The sequence below is a fragment of the Chiloscyllium punctatum genome, chromosome 49 (assembly GCF_047496795.1).
Source record: "Chiloscyllium punctatum isolate Juve2018m chromosome 49, sChiPun1.3, whole genome shotgun sequence".
In the NCBI taxonomy this organism is placed as follows: domain Eukaryota; kingdom Metazoa; phylum Chordata; class Chondrichthyes; order Orectolobiformes; family Hemiscylliidae; genus Chiloscyllium; species Chiloscyllium punctatum.
The window spans coordinates 44,194,078-44,209,055 of record NC_092787.1 but is presented as its reverse complement, the minus strand read 5'-3'; the positions used below and the strand labels follow the sequence as shown (position 1 = coordinate 44,209,055).

Below are 14,978 nucleotides of genomic sequence, written 5' to 3'. Positions count from 1 at the left end.
AACAAAGTCTGTTTTACAGAGACGAATAGATTCCTAGTTAAAGGCAAGGAATACAAGAATAGTGCTGGAAAATGGTGTTCAGGTGAAGATTAGCCATGATCTAGTTGAATGGTGCAGCAGCTGAACAGCCACCTCTGCTCCCATGTCCCTGCTAAATGAATCTCCATGAATTGCTGTAAACAGAACTAGTAACCAAAAGTGCAGCAAAACCTCCTGACCAAAACTAGCAAAGGTATAATGAGTAGAGAACAGTTACAACTGATATATGTGAAATCAATCCCAGCCCCTTACAGCAATGTGATCTCGACTGTGATTGATGGGGGAATTGATCCAGACATTGAACTGAATTCAGGAGAGTTGTGTCACTATGTGCAGTCCTAACCATCTCAGCCATAGACTGTGCCGAATAGAGATGTGAGGGAATAACAAACCCAGTATTTCTTGATTGCTGTTATTTTAATGCTGACTGTACTCTAGCTATCAAAGTGATGCTGATCAGAAAACCTTAACTAATTAACTCTCTTCACTCTAACTACGAATCAATTCAACTGGAAAAATAAGAGACATGTTTATTATCTTAAAACAAATCCATTGTGTAAAATCCAATATAGTATGATCATTGGAATTCACAACACAGTCATTCTTAAAAATCAAAGGATCAGCTTGTTACCTCTTTGTAAAACACTGGTGGAAATATCTCAAGTGTGCATGGCTAGGTCAGTGATTTTCACACCATTTTATCTTACATTTGGCACAGTCCTCAGCAGGAGGGTTAGCTGGGCACCAATTTTGCCAAGACCCAACACGTCTTTGAATTAACAATCCTCAAAATATTCAGGTCCGATTTCACTCCCTGGTGAACCTGTACATTCCATGTGTGTTCATGTCAACGGGCTATCAGTGGAGGTTCCCGAACATAGAGAAGGGTTTGTTGATGTGAGCATTGGGTCGGTAACCAATTCGCTCATTTATCTTTTCTCTAACTTTGGCATCATCTCGTGCGCCATTTGCACTGTCCACATCACTGGAGCTCACCATGACCCCTTCCTCACGCTGCTGTTTCTTCCGATTCTGCAGAAAGACCAGACCACATTAAGGATTTACTCGGTGTGCCCACAGCTCCTAAAATACTTCAGGCAGAGAGAAAAAAAAAATTAGACATATTGGAGCCAGAAGGCCAACAGCCTGAGGTTTCACCAGAGATTCAGGACTGCCCCATAGCAAAAACTGGTAAAAGCTCTATGGAGCTCGAACATCCTCATGACAGGGCATGGGGAAGTGTATGTTCAAGCTATAGAGGATTTAGTAATTAGGGGGACAGTAAGCATCTAAACCATAAGACGTAGGAGCAGGAGTTGGCCATTCAGCCCATTAAGTCTGCTCCACCAGTCATTGCGATCATAGATGATCTGAATCCTCAAACCATACATTCCCTTAATAATCAGAAATCTGTCGATCTGAGCCTTGAATATACTTTGTGAGCCTGTCTCAATAGCCTTTTGTGGTGAAGAATTTCAGATTCAGTATCCTCGGAGCCAAAAATCCTCACCTCTGCCTTAAATGGGTGACCCCTTATTCTGGAATTATGATCTCTGGTCTAGAATCTCCCATACGTGGAAACATAGTCTCGACATCTACACTCTCAAGCCCCTGAAGAATTTTGTGTTTTAATAGGGTCATCTCTCATTCTCCTAAAATCCAGTGAGTGCAGGCCAACATACTCAACATCTTTCCATAAGAAAATCTTCCATACCCGGAATCAACCCAGTGAGCCCCCTCTGGACTGTCTCCAATGCCAGTCTAAGTTTCCTTAGATAAGGGGACCAAAACTGTTCCACTATATTGTAGGTGTGGTCTGACTAGTGCTTGTACTTTTAGCAAGTGCTCCCTGTCTTTATATTTCATTCCCTTTGAAATAAAGGCCAACATTCTAATGCTTTCACCATTACCTGCTGAAGCTGATGTTAACTTTTTGAGATTCATGCACGAGGACTCCTAAATCCCTCTTGTGCTGCAGCTTTTTCCCCATTTAAATAATATTATTTTCTTCCTGCCCAAGTTCATAGCCTCACATTTTCCCACATTATATTACAACTGCCAAATATTTTCTCACAAGCTGTCTATATCCCCCTTCGGTCATCCTCCTCTTTTTTTTTAAAATTCACTCATATGTGGGCATTGCTGGTTGGCCAGCATTTATTGCCCATCTAGCTGCCCTTGAACTGAATGGCTTTCTAGGCCATTTAAGAGGACAACTAAGAGTCTGGAGACTTATGTAGGCCAGATCAGGTGAGGATGGCAGATTCCCTTCCCTAAAGACATTAGTGAATCAGGTGAGTTTTTCCAACAATCAACAATGGTTTCACAGTCATCAGTAGTTTCTTTATTCCATTTTTTTATTGAATTCAAATGTCTCCATCTGCATTGGCAGAATTTGAACCAGAGTTTCAAGATTAATACCATTGGCCTACTTCCTCCCCATTACATCCCATCCATTTTTATGTCATCCACAAAACTTGGCGACAGTATATTTACAATTTGGATAACGGAAGTGAATGCAAATTGTGATTAATTGTGACCTACCAAGCATTGATCCTTGTGGCTTCACTAGTTACAGGTTGCCATTCTGAAAATGCCCCCTTCGTCATAACTTTGTTTGCTATTTGTTAGTCAATCCTTCGTCCACGTTAATATGCTATCTAATAAATTAAGTTGCCTTATGTGTGGTACCTTATCATGTGCATTTTGGAAATCTAAACATATTACATCTATTAGTTCCTTTTATCCACCATGCTCGTTATTTCCCTAAAGTACTGTACCAAATTTTTCAGGCACGATTTTCCCTCATGAAGTCATGCTGACTCTACTTGATTATATTGTGTCTTTCTAAATGCCCTGTTTTTATATTCTTTATAATAGACGCTAACATTTTCCTAACAACTGATGTTAAGCTAACCAGCATATAGTTACCTGTTTTTGTCTCCCTCACTTCTGAAAAAAATGTACTATATTGGCTGTTTTCTAACTCTGTTGGACTTTTCCAGAATCTAAGGATTACGAAGATTATGACCAGTGCATCCACAACCTCTGTGGCTACTTCCTTTATAATGCTAGGATCCATTTTGTAAACTTGGCATGCTGCACCATCTTGTGCCTGGATGAAAGATATTGAAGAAAGAGGATCCAATTGTTATGCGGACAACATTGGAAAGAGAAAGCAGAAAGTCTGGTTTTGGGAATACCAGCAGCACAGAGCCAAATTGCAAACAATTCTTCAAACCTTCTAATCTGTGGATTGTTACATAAATTCACACACGTCTTTAATAGAGATAAACAGATTACAACGGTGAATCTATGGTTGAAAAAATGGTGTTGAAGAGGCAGGTTCCATTTCGTGCGACACTGTAATCAATCCTGGGCCTGGAAGAAACTGCAGCTGGAATGGTATCCACCTGAATAGAGACAAGATGAGGGTCCTCATGGAAATGTTAAATCAGGAAGTCAGAAAGACTTTAAACTAATAAATACCTGGGGGAGGTTGAGTGAAAAGTGTAAATAAATGTTCAAAACAAAACAAAAGCAAATAGAATAGACTAAGTCAGAAATTGTGCTTTAGATGCTCTTGGTAAAGGGAAAGACTAAATGGTTGAAATGAGTAAACCAGAAGAGAAATAAGAAATGTGAGAGGAAAACTTCTTTAATCATAGAATCCCTACAGTGTGGAAACAGGCCCTTTGACCCAACAAGTCCAAACCGACCCTCCGAAGAGTAACCCAGCCAGATCCATTCCTCTAACCTATTACTTTACATTTACACCTGACTAATGCATTTAACTACACATCCCTGAACACTATGGGCAATTTAGCATGGCCAATTCACCTGACCTGCACATTTTTGTACTGTGGGACGAAACCGGAGCACCCAGAGGAAGCCCACGCAGACACGGGGAGAGCATGCAAACTCCACACTGACATTTGACCAGGCTGGAATCGAACCTGGGCCCCTGGCGCGTGAGGCAGCAGCGCTAACCACTGAGTCACCGTGCCACTCCATGAACAGCTTCTGATAAGCCAAGCAGATCACATCCTCCCATCATAACAGTTTGGGGGCTTGGGTCATAGATTTGGACAGGTTTAGACAGATCCAATCTGAGATTTGAACAGATTTAGGTTGCGAGAGATCCCAGCAGATTTAAACACAATGGAAAGGACAGATTATAGTTTGTGACCCAAATAAAATAGAGGATGAACAAACAACTGAATGAATTGTTGAGGCAATTTCAACTTAGCAGGTAAACAATAGGCATTACTGAGACATGGCCTTGAAATGGTCTGGTCTGAGAACTAAGCTTCCAGGTTCTAAGATCTATAGGAAGACTAGGGAAGGATTAAATAATTTCTATATTAAGAGATGATACATGATGTAGAAAGCAGCCAGAGGACACTAATGGCTAGCATTAAGAAATAGAAAAGGACATGGGAGTTGTGAATAGCCATTCCCCCAACTAACAGCTGTAAAATGGCAGTGGTATAAATGTAGGGATGAGACATGCAAAAGGCAGAGTAGTTTTAATGGAAGATTTTATCTTCCATCTCGCTTGGGCTAAGCAGGTATGGTTATGTTAGAAAATTACCGCATTTCTTGAGCGTGTTCAAGGCAGCTGTTTTGCAACAATATATCCTAGAACCCACAAGGGGGGGCAGGCCATATTAGGTTTAATTAATGAGCCAGATTATGGTGCAGGAATATTTACCCAAGATCGATCTTGGAATCTATGGATTCCTTTTCCCTTGGCCAAAACTTTTCTCTATTGTAATTTCTCTCCTCTCTTTCCTCACCATTCGAGTTCACCTTGTTCATAACACCCATCCGGTGCTCAATGATCCTATTCCCACTAAATCACTGACCACCAACTTACCTGTCATTGCTCACACATTAACTAAAATTACTAGTGGTTCTTATCTCCTCTGGTTCGGAGCCTCTCTCCTTCAAATCTGCCATCACATTCCCCTTATCAAAAAATCTTGAATTCCCTGTGCGTGCAAATTGCTGCCCTTTTTCCACCACCCCCTTTTCCAAAATCCTTAAGTGTTGGTGGCATCTCAAATCTGTGCCCAACTTTTCCAAAACTGAGTGCTTGAATCCTTCCAATTAACACCGCAACAGCTCTTATTCGAGTCACAAACTACACCTTCTTTGATCATTCAAAGGTAATCTCTTCAAACAGGCTGTGGTCTTCAATCAGGCTTCAACATGGTGGCCATCTTCTTCCAATGCCTCTCCCTGTTGTCTAGCTGGATGGGAGTCCACTAGCCCGATCCCAGTCTTGTCGCATCATAGCTGGGCAATTCATTGGGCTTCTATTTCTATTCTTAACATAACTGCAGATTTCCCCCAAGGATTCATTTTTGGCCCCCTCCTTATTTCTCACGAAGCCTTGGCAACATCATTATCAACTCTCAGTGCCAGTTTTTACATCTACCTGACTACTACTTCCCTTGACTCTCCATTGTCTCATCTTTATCATTAAAAATTGCACAACACCAGGTTATAGTGTTGGACTATAACCTGGTGTTGTGTGATTTTTATCTTTGTCCACCCCAGCTTCTCACATCATCTTTATCAGCTTTCTGCTCTGACATCCAAGACTAAATGGAAGAAATTTACTCCAACTAAACTGAGAGACTACAGGCCCCTGTTTTTGATAACTAATAAAAGCCCCGTTCTGTTGCCATCGATTCTTACCCCCACTGCTTTTTGCTGAACAAGATGGTGTGCAACCTTGTAGCATTTAACTCCAGGTGAGCTGTAATCACATACTTAGGTCAGAATGAGAAACGACTATGTCCACCTCTATTGCATTATCCGACTCTGTGCATTACTGCTTCATCTGTTCTGCTGCTGAAACCCAATCCATGCCTTTATCTTCAGACTTAATTATTTCAATCATTTCTAGCCGATCTCCCACATTCTAACCGCTGTGAAGTTGAGGTAATTAAAATTTCTGATGCCTGCATTCTAACATGTAGCATTCACCAATCACCATTGTACACGCTGATCCACACGGACTACTAGTTAAACACCACCTTGATTGTAGAAAATCTTCATCACTGTTTTCAAATCTCTCCATGGCCTGGACCCTCCCCACATTTGTAATATTCTCCAACTCTGTGACCTCCTGCACCTCTCATGCATTTGCAATATCCCTAATTTTAATTATTCTACCAGTGTTGGCTATGCCTTCAGTTGCCGGGTTCCAAGCTCTGCAATTCCTTTACTTAATCTTTCTGCCTTTGTCTCACTCTCCTCAAGACATTTCTTCAAACCCACTTTTTTTAGCCATCTGACAATTATCTAATGTGAGCTGGTGTTCTCTTTTTTTCGTAATGCATCTGTGAAGTGTCGCACAACATTTTATTAGATTAAAAGGTGCTCTATAGATTATTGTTATGCATATTGTGTGTTTGAAATGGAGAAATGAGAAGTCAACTCCAGCACGCTGAGTCAGAGACCATCCCACATAATACTATAGATTTTGGAAATTTGAAATAAAAACAGAAATGCGAGGAATAATTACACAGTCAGGTAATATTTACAGTGAACAAAACTAAGTCAATTTTTCAGTTGACCTTCCATCCAAACAGAAGTCACCAACCCGAAATGTTGACCAATGATACTGTCTGGGTTATACAGTCATAGAGATATACAGCACAGAAACAGAGCCTTTGGTCCAATTCATCCATGTTGATCAAATACCCTAAATAAATCTAGTCCCATTTGCCAGCATTTGGCCCATATCCATCTAAACCCTTCCTATTCATGTACCCATCCCGATGCCTTTAAATGCTGTAATTATACCAGTCTTCACCACTTCATCTGGCAGCTCATTCCATATACACACCACCCTCTGCGTGAAAAATATTACCCCAAACATCTCTTTCAAACCTATTCCCTCTAGTTTTGGAATCCCCACCCCAGGGAAAAGACCTTGTCTATTTGCCCTATCCATGCCCTTGATGATTTTATAAACCTCTGTAAGGTCACTCCTAAGCCTTCGATATTCCAGAGAAAACACCCCCAGCCTATTCAGCCTCTCTCTATAGCTCAAATCATCCAATGTGGACAACATCCTTGTAAATCTTTTCCGAACCCTTTCAAGTTTCACAACATCCTACAGTAGGGAGACCAGAATTACACTCAGTACTGTAGATCCCCCCATACTCTCAGGGGATACGTTCCATGACCTACCGCAGAAGCCTGAAAACGCAGATAGAAGTGAATCCATTCATTTCAATGGGAAACTTGCCTTCCCAGTAGCCCCGGTCCCTGGTTCCGGAAGGTCCCCTTTAATATGTTTGGGCCACAGTACACCGTGGAAAACAATTCTGCAGATACGGGGGTCATCCTGTATTCCAGTAGTGGCCTATCCAATGTCCTGTACAGTTGCAACATGACCTCCCAACCCCAATAACCCAATACAATAACCAATGAAAAAAAGCACATCAAAAACCCTCTTCACTATCCTATCTGCCTGTGACTATGCTTTCAAGGAGCTATGAACCTGCACTCCAAGATCTGTTCAGCAACACTCCCCACAATCTAACCATTAAGTGTATGAGACCTGCTCTGATTTGCTTTCCCAAAATGCAGCACCTCGCATTCATCTAAATTAAACTCCATCTGCCACTCCTTGGCCCATCTGATCAAGATCCTATTGTACATTGATGTAACCACCTTCGCTTTCCACTACACCTCCAATTTTGGCATCATCTGCAAACTTACTAACCATACCAATATTCACATCCAAATCATTTATATAAATGACGAAAAGCAGTGGACTCAGCACCAATCCTTGTGACACACCACTGGTCACAGGCCTCCAGTCTGAAAAGCAACCCTCCACCACCATCCTCTGTCCGTTCCTTTGATCCAGTTCTCCCTCTATTCTGTCTGATCTAACCTTGCTAACTAGTCAACCATGAGGAACCTTGTCGAATGCCTCACTGAAGTCCATATAGATCACGTCCATCGCTCTGCCCTCATTAATCATTTTTAATCATTGTCTGTGATTAACCCCTGAATCTTTTAATGAATATGACAATGAGATTAATGGAAAGTGTTCAAAAGTCATAGAGCCATACAGCACAGAAACAGACCCTTCAGTCCAACTCAGCTTCCCGAACTAAACTAGTCCTACTTGCCATTGTTTGGCCCATATTGCTCTAAACCTTGCCTATTTGTTTAGATTAGATTAGATTCCCTGCAGTGTGGAAACAGGCCCTTCAGCCCAACCAGTCCACACTGACCCTCCGAAGAATAACCCACCCAAACCCATTTCCTTCTGACTGATGCACCTAGCACAATGGGCAATTTAGCACGGCCAATTCACCTGACCTGCACATCTTAGGACTGTGGGAGGAAACCCACAGACACGAGGAGAATGTGCAAACTCCACACAGACAGTCGTCCAAGGCTAGAATAGAACCTGGGACCCTGGTGCTGTGAGGCAGCAGTGCTAACCACTGAGCCACCATGCCGTTTAAACAGAGTTTCAGTTATAAAGGGAGGCTGGATAGACTGGGACTTTTTTCACTGGAGCATAGGAATTTATCAAATCTATAGATAAGGTGAAGAGCAAAAGTCTTTTCCATCAAGTGCCGTTTACCTGTTTAAACGTTTTTTAAATGGTGTAACTGTACCCACATCTACCACTTCCTTTGGCAGTTCATTCCACATAAGAATCATCCTCTGTGTGAAATCATTTTCCCTCAGGCCCCTTTTAAATCTTTCTCCTCTCACCTTAAAAATAAGCCCCCTAGTTTCAAATTCCCACACTTGAGAGAAAAGACCTTTGTTCTTCACCTTATCTATGCCCCTCATGATTTTATAAATTCCTATGCTCCTGTGAAAAAAGTCCCAGCCTATCCAGTCTCTCCGTATAACTGAAACTCTCCAGTTTTGGCAAAATCGTGGTAAATCTTTTCTGAACCCTATGCAATTTAATAATAGCCTTCCTTTAGCAGGGCAAGTAGAGTTGGACACAGTACTCCAAAAACAGCCTCAAGATGACAATCTAACTCCGATACCTAATGGTCTGACCAAAGAAGGCAAGTATCAAATGCTCTGAATGCTCGTAGTATTCATAACAAAGTAGATGAACTAACGGTACAAATCATCATGAATGATTATGATGTGGTAGGCATCACAGAGGTGAGGTTGCAGGGTGTTCAGGACTGGCAGTTAAACATCCAAAGATTTACAACTTATCGAAAAGACAGGGAGGTGAGCAGAGGGGCGGGGTTACCTTGTTAGTTAAGAATGCAATTAAACCTATGGCACTGAATGACATAGGTTCAGATGATGTGGAGTCTGTGTGGGTGGAGTTGGGGGACCACAAAGGCAAAAACCATAATGGGAGTTATGTACAGATCTCCTAACAGTGGTCAGGACCAGGGGCGCATGATGTACCGGGAAATAGAAAGGCAAGCTCACAGTGATCATGGGGGACTTCACTATGCAGGTGGACTGGGTGAATAATGTTGCCAGTAGATTCAAAGAAAGGGAATTCATGAAATGCTTACAGGATGGCTTTTTTTGGAACAGCTTGTGATGGAGCCCACAAGGGAGCAGGCCATTCTGGACTTGGTCTATGAAATGGGCCATATTTTATCAAAGATCTTAAAGTAAGGGAACACTTAGGAGGCAGTGATCATAATATGCTAGAGTTCAGTCTGCAGTTTAAAAGAGAGAAGGCAAAATTGGATATAATGGTGTTACAGTTAAATAAAGGTAATTACAGGGGCATGAGAGAGGAACTGACGAAAATTGATTGGAAGCATAGTCTAACGGGGAAGACAGTAGAGCAACAATGGCAGGAGTTTCTGGGTGTAATGGAGGACACTGCAAAGAGGTTCATCCCAAAGAAAAGCAAGATTATTTGGGGGCGGGGTGTCAGACAGCCATGGCTGGCAAAGGAAGTCAGGAAATGTCAAAGAAAAAGACGACAGCCTACAAAGTGGCCAAGAGCAGTGAAAAATCAGAGGATTGAAAAGGCTACAAAAAGAAACAGCGGGTAACAAAGAGAGCCATTAATATTAGAAATTATAGTAAAGGTTTCTTTCAATACACAAGAAACAAAACAAGAGGCAAAAGTAGACATTGGGCCCCTTCAAATTGATGCAGGAAGGCTAGTGATGGGAGATAAGGAAACAGCTGAAGAACTTTTGCGTCAGTCTTCACAGTGGAAAACATCAGTAATATCCCAACAATTATGGAGAGTCAGGGGGCAGAGTTGAGTATGGTAGGCATTACAAAAGAGAAAGTGCTAAAAGAGCTAAAAGGTCAAAAAAATTGATAAATCTCCTGCATCCTAGAGTTCTGAGGGAGGTGGCTGAGGAAATAGCGGAGGCATTGGTTGTGATCTTTCAAAAGTCACTGGAGTCAGGGAAAGTCCCGGATGATTGGAAAATTGCTGTTGTAACTCCCTTGTTCAAGAAAGGATCAAGACAAAAGATGGAAAATTATAGGCCGATTAGCCTAACCTCAGTTGTTGGTAAAATTCTAGAATCCATCGTTAAGGATGAGATTTCTAAATTCTTGGAAGTGAAGGATCGGATTAGAACAAGTCAGCATGGATTTAGTAAGGGAAGGTCGTGTCTGACAAATCCGTTGGAATTCTTTGAAGAGATAACAAGTAGGTTAGACCAGGGAAACCCAATGGATGTTATCAATCTAGAATTCCAAAAGGCCTTTGATAAGGTGCCTCACGGGAGGCTGCTAAGTAAAGTGAGGGGCCAAGGTGTTCGAGGTGAGCTACTGGCATGGATTGAGGATTAGCTATCTGACAGAAGGTAGAAAGTTGGGATAAAAGGTTCTTTTTTGGAATGGCAGCCAGTGACAAGTGGGATCCTGCAGGGTTCAGTGTTGGGGCCGCAGCTGCTCACTTTATATACTAATGATCCGGATGAAGGGACTTGGGGCATTCTGGCGAAGACTGCCGATGATACGAAGTTAGGTGGACAGGCAGGTAGTACTGAGGTGGTGGGGAGGCTGCAGGAAAATTTAGACAGTTTAGCAGAGTGGTCCAGGAAATGGCTGATGAAATTCAATGTGAGCAAATGCGAAGTCTTGTACTTTGGAAAAAAGAATACAGGCATGGACTATTTTCTAAAGGGTGAGAAAATTCATAAAGCCAAAGTACAAAGGGATCTGGGAGTGCTAGTCCAGGATTCTCTAAAGGTTAGCTTGCAGGTTGAGTCCACAATTAGGAAAGCGAATGTAATGTTGTCATGTTTCTCAAGAGGGTTGGAATATAAAAGCAGTCATTTGCTTCTGAGACTTTATAAAGCTCCAGTTAGGCCACAGTCAGAATACTGTGTCCAAGTTTGGGCCGCATACCTCAGGAAGGACATACTAGCACTGGACCATGTCCAACGGGGATTCACACGGATGATCCCTGGAAGGTTAGGGCTAACATACAATGAACGGCTGAGGATCCTGGGATTGTATTCATTTGCGTTTAGAAGGTTGAGGGGAGATCTAATAGAAACTTACAAGATAATGCATGGCTTAGAAAGGGTGGATGCTGGCAAGTTGTTTTCATTAGGGGGGAGACTAGGACCCATGGGCACAGCCTTAGAATTAGAGGGGGGTCAATTTAGAACACAAATGAGGAGAAATTTCTTCAGCCAGAGTGTGGTGGGCCTGTGGAATTCGTTGCCACAGAACGCAGTGGAGGCTGGGACATTAATGTCTTCAAGGCAGAGATTGATAAATTCTTGATCTCGCAAGGAATTATGGGCTACTGGGAAAGGGCAAATAAGTGGAGTTGAAATGCCCATCAACCATGATTAAATGGCGGAGTGGACTTGATGGGCCAAATGGCCTTCTTTCCACTCCTATGTCTTATGACTTTCTTAACCACCCTGTGATACAACTTTCAAATTCAGTTTTTATAAAAGTTAGGTACATAGGCTCAAATCAGAAACACCTTGGTCAACTGTGTATGGTGAAGTGAATGTTGAAATTATAGATCACTTCATGGGTCAATGTTAGTAAATTTCTGAACAGGGTGATTAGACAACTAGAAATGACCCATAACTTCACAGGTGACACAAAAATTATAAGAGCATAAGACCATAAGACATAGGAGTGGAAGTAAGGCCATTCAGCCCATCTAGTCCACTCCGCCATTCAATCATGGCTGCTGGGCACTTCAACTCCACTTACCCGCATTCTCCCCATAGCCCTTAATTCCCCGAGACAACAAGAATCTATCAATCTCTGCCTTGAAGACATTTAGCCTCCACTGCACTCTGCGGCAATGAATTCCACAGGCCCACCACTCTCTGGCTGAAGAAATGTCTCTGCATTTCTGTTCTGAATTTACCCCCTCTAATTCTAAGGCTGTGCCCACGGGTCCTAGTCTCCTCACCTAACGGAAACAATTTCTCCCCTTAATCTTCTAAACTCCAATGAATATAATCCCAAGATCCTCAGTCGTTCCTCATATGTTAGACCTACCATTCCAGGGATCATCCGTGTGAATCTCCGCTGGACACGTTCCAGTGCCAGTATGCCCTTCTTGAGGTGTGGGGACCAAAACTGGACACAGTACTCCAAATGGGGCCTAATCAGAGCTTTATAAAGTCTCAGTAGCACAATGGTGTTTTTATATTCCAACCTTCTTGAGATAAGTGACAACATCGCATTTGCTTTCTTAATCACAGACTCAACCTGCATGTTGACCTTTAGAGAATCCTCGACTAGCACTCCCAGATCCCTTTGTACTTTGGCTTTACGAATTTTCTCACCGTTTAGAAAGTAGTCCGTGCTTTTATTCTTTTTGCCAAAGTGCAAGACCTCGCATTTGCTCACGTTGAATTCCATCAGCCATTTCCTGGACCACTCTCCCAAACTGTCTAGATCCTTCTGCAGCCTCCCCACTTCCTCAGTACTACCTGCCTGTCCACCTATCTTCGTATCATCGGCAAACTTCGCTAGAATGCCCCCAGTCCCTTCATCCAGATCATTAATATATAATGCGAACAGCTGTGGCCCCAACACTGAACCCTGCAGGACACCGCTCGTCACCGGCTGCCATTCTGAAAAAGAACCTTTTATCCCAACTCTCTGCCTTCTGTCAGACAGCCAATCCTCAATCCATCCCAGTAGCTCACCTCGAACACCATGGGCCCTCACCTTGCTCAGCAGCCTCCCGTGTGGCATCTTATCAAAGGCCTTTTGGAAGTCTAGATAGACCACATCCACTGGGTTTGCCTGGTCTAACCTGCTTCTCACCTCTTCAAAGAATACCAACAGGTTTGTCAGGCATGACCTCCCCTTAGTAAATCCATGTTGAAGTGGTATTGGAGTGGTAAAAAGCAAAGAGCAAAACCTTAGCCTCCAGCCTTTAGATGGACTGTCAAATGAGTTGAACAGCTGCAAATGGAATTTAATTCTGAAAAGTGTGAAGCGATACATTTTGAGAGAAATAACAAGGCAAGGGCATGAGGACATGATAAACAATAGAACCCGAGGAATCTTGATGTGGATTTGTCCACAGATCCTTGAAGGCAACAGGAGGTGGTTCAGAAGGTACACAAAAAAAAACTTGCCGTTGTCAGACAAGGCACTGAACACAATGAAAAGCTTTATTTGCGAGGAGTACAGGCATAACATAGTAAGGAAGGACATGGCGCGGTGGCTTAGTGGTTAGCACTGCTGTCTCACAGTGCCAGGAACCTAGGTTTGATTCCAGCCTTGGGCTACTGTGTGGAGTTTGCACATTCTCCCCGTGTCTGCGTGGGTTTCCTGCTCCAGTACAAAGATATGCAGGTTAGATAAATTGCTCATGGTGTTCAGGGATGTATAGGTTATGGACATTAGGGATAAGTGCAGAGTAATAAGGTAGGGGAATGGGTCTGGGTGGGTTACTCTTTGGAGGGTCGGTGTGGACTTGTTGGGCCAAATGACCTGTTGCCACACTGTAGGGATCCCATGATTCTATTGTATAGTAAGCAAGGGCATAAAGAGCATAGGGTGCTTAGCCAGAGTGAGGCGTATTGCAGAGGAAGAGTGCAAAGCAAGATCAACATTAACTTAGGCCACTGCTGGAGCACTGTGTGCATTTCTGGTAGCCCTCTATGGGAAGGATGTGTTTGCACGAGAGGGAGATTTACCAGGATATTGAGACACAAACTGGGGTTGTTTTCCTTAAAGCAGAGACGGCTAAAATACAAGACCAAGTGCTAGAAATTTGTTTGGAATAGGCAGAACTCGAATGGCCGATAGTGTAAAACACAGCGGCTCTAATGTAGTAAGAACTCCAATGTTACAACACAGGCCATTCAGCCCATCAAGTCCAAATCTCTCTCCACTGGGTCCAGTCCCACGGTCATTCATCCCGCCTGATTTGAAGCGGTTTCCCGTTCCCTATAGGAGAAAGTGAAGGCTGCAGATCAGACCCGAGAGTGTGGTGCTGGAGAAACACAGCAGGTCAGGCAGCAAAAGAAGCAGGAAAACCAAGCCCTTCATCAGGAATCAGCCTCAACCTCGAACCTCCTGCTCCTCGGAGGCTGCCTGACCTGCTGTGTTTTTCCAGCACCACACTCTCGACTTCCCGTTTCCTTTGTCGGTGCCGTCTCCAGGCGGTGCTGGGTCAGGCTCTGGAGTGAACGGTGAGCTTGGGTAAGCGATGGCAGAGGCTCTGCCGAGCTCTGGGGACCCGAGCCTGGGACCAGCCTTGGCCGAACTCCTGCCGCCTCGTGACTCACCTCCAGCTCCTTCTTCATACTCTCAAACTCCTCGATATCGTCCAGTTTCAGTTCGAGCCGGGTGGGCTTCCTCCGCAGCATTCTGCCTGCACGGCTCACATCCAACTTGGAGGCTTCGAACCCAACAGGCCGCACTCGCCAGGGCGTTCGCGTCAGCCCCGCGCGGCATTCTGGGACATGTAGTTTCGGAGAGGGGGGAAACGA

At 43.3% G+C, this 14,978-nt stretch overlaps 1 protein-coding gene across 1 annotated transcript; it reads right to left on the bottom strand.

The window, feature by feature from the left end:
* Positions 1 to 543: 543 nt before the first annotated feature.
* On the bottom strand, positions 544 to 14,947 carry cdc26 (cell division cycle 26 homolog). Its single transcript, XM_072566362.1, has 2 exons — positions 14,775 to 14,947; positions 544 to 1,071 (listed from the first exon to the last, which is right to left on the bottom strand). The coding sequence occupies exons 1-2, from the start codon at positions 14,853 to 14,855 to the stop codon at positions 898 to 900; spliced, it is 255 nt and encodes an 84-aa protein (XP_072422463.1). The 5' UTR covers positions 14,856 to 14,947; the 3' UTR covers positions 544 to 897.
* Between the last annotated feature and the right edge of the window lie 31 nt (positions 14,948 to 14,978).

Bases quoted from the DNA above. Each gene is read 5' to 3' on its own strand.
- cdc26 (XM_072566362.1), bottom strand. From the start codon at position 14,855: ATGCTGCGGAGGAAGCCCACCCGGCTCGAACTGAAACTGGACGATATC. The intron at 1,072-14,774 runs GTGAGTCACGAG...GTCTTTCTGCAG, and splicing joins GTATGAAGAAGGAGCTGGAG to AATCGGAAGAAACAGCAGCG.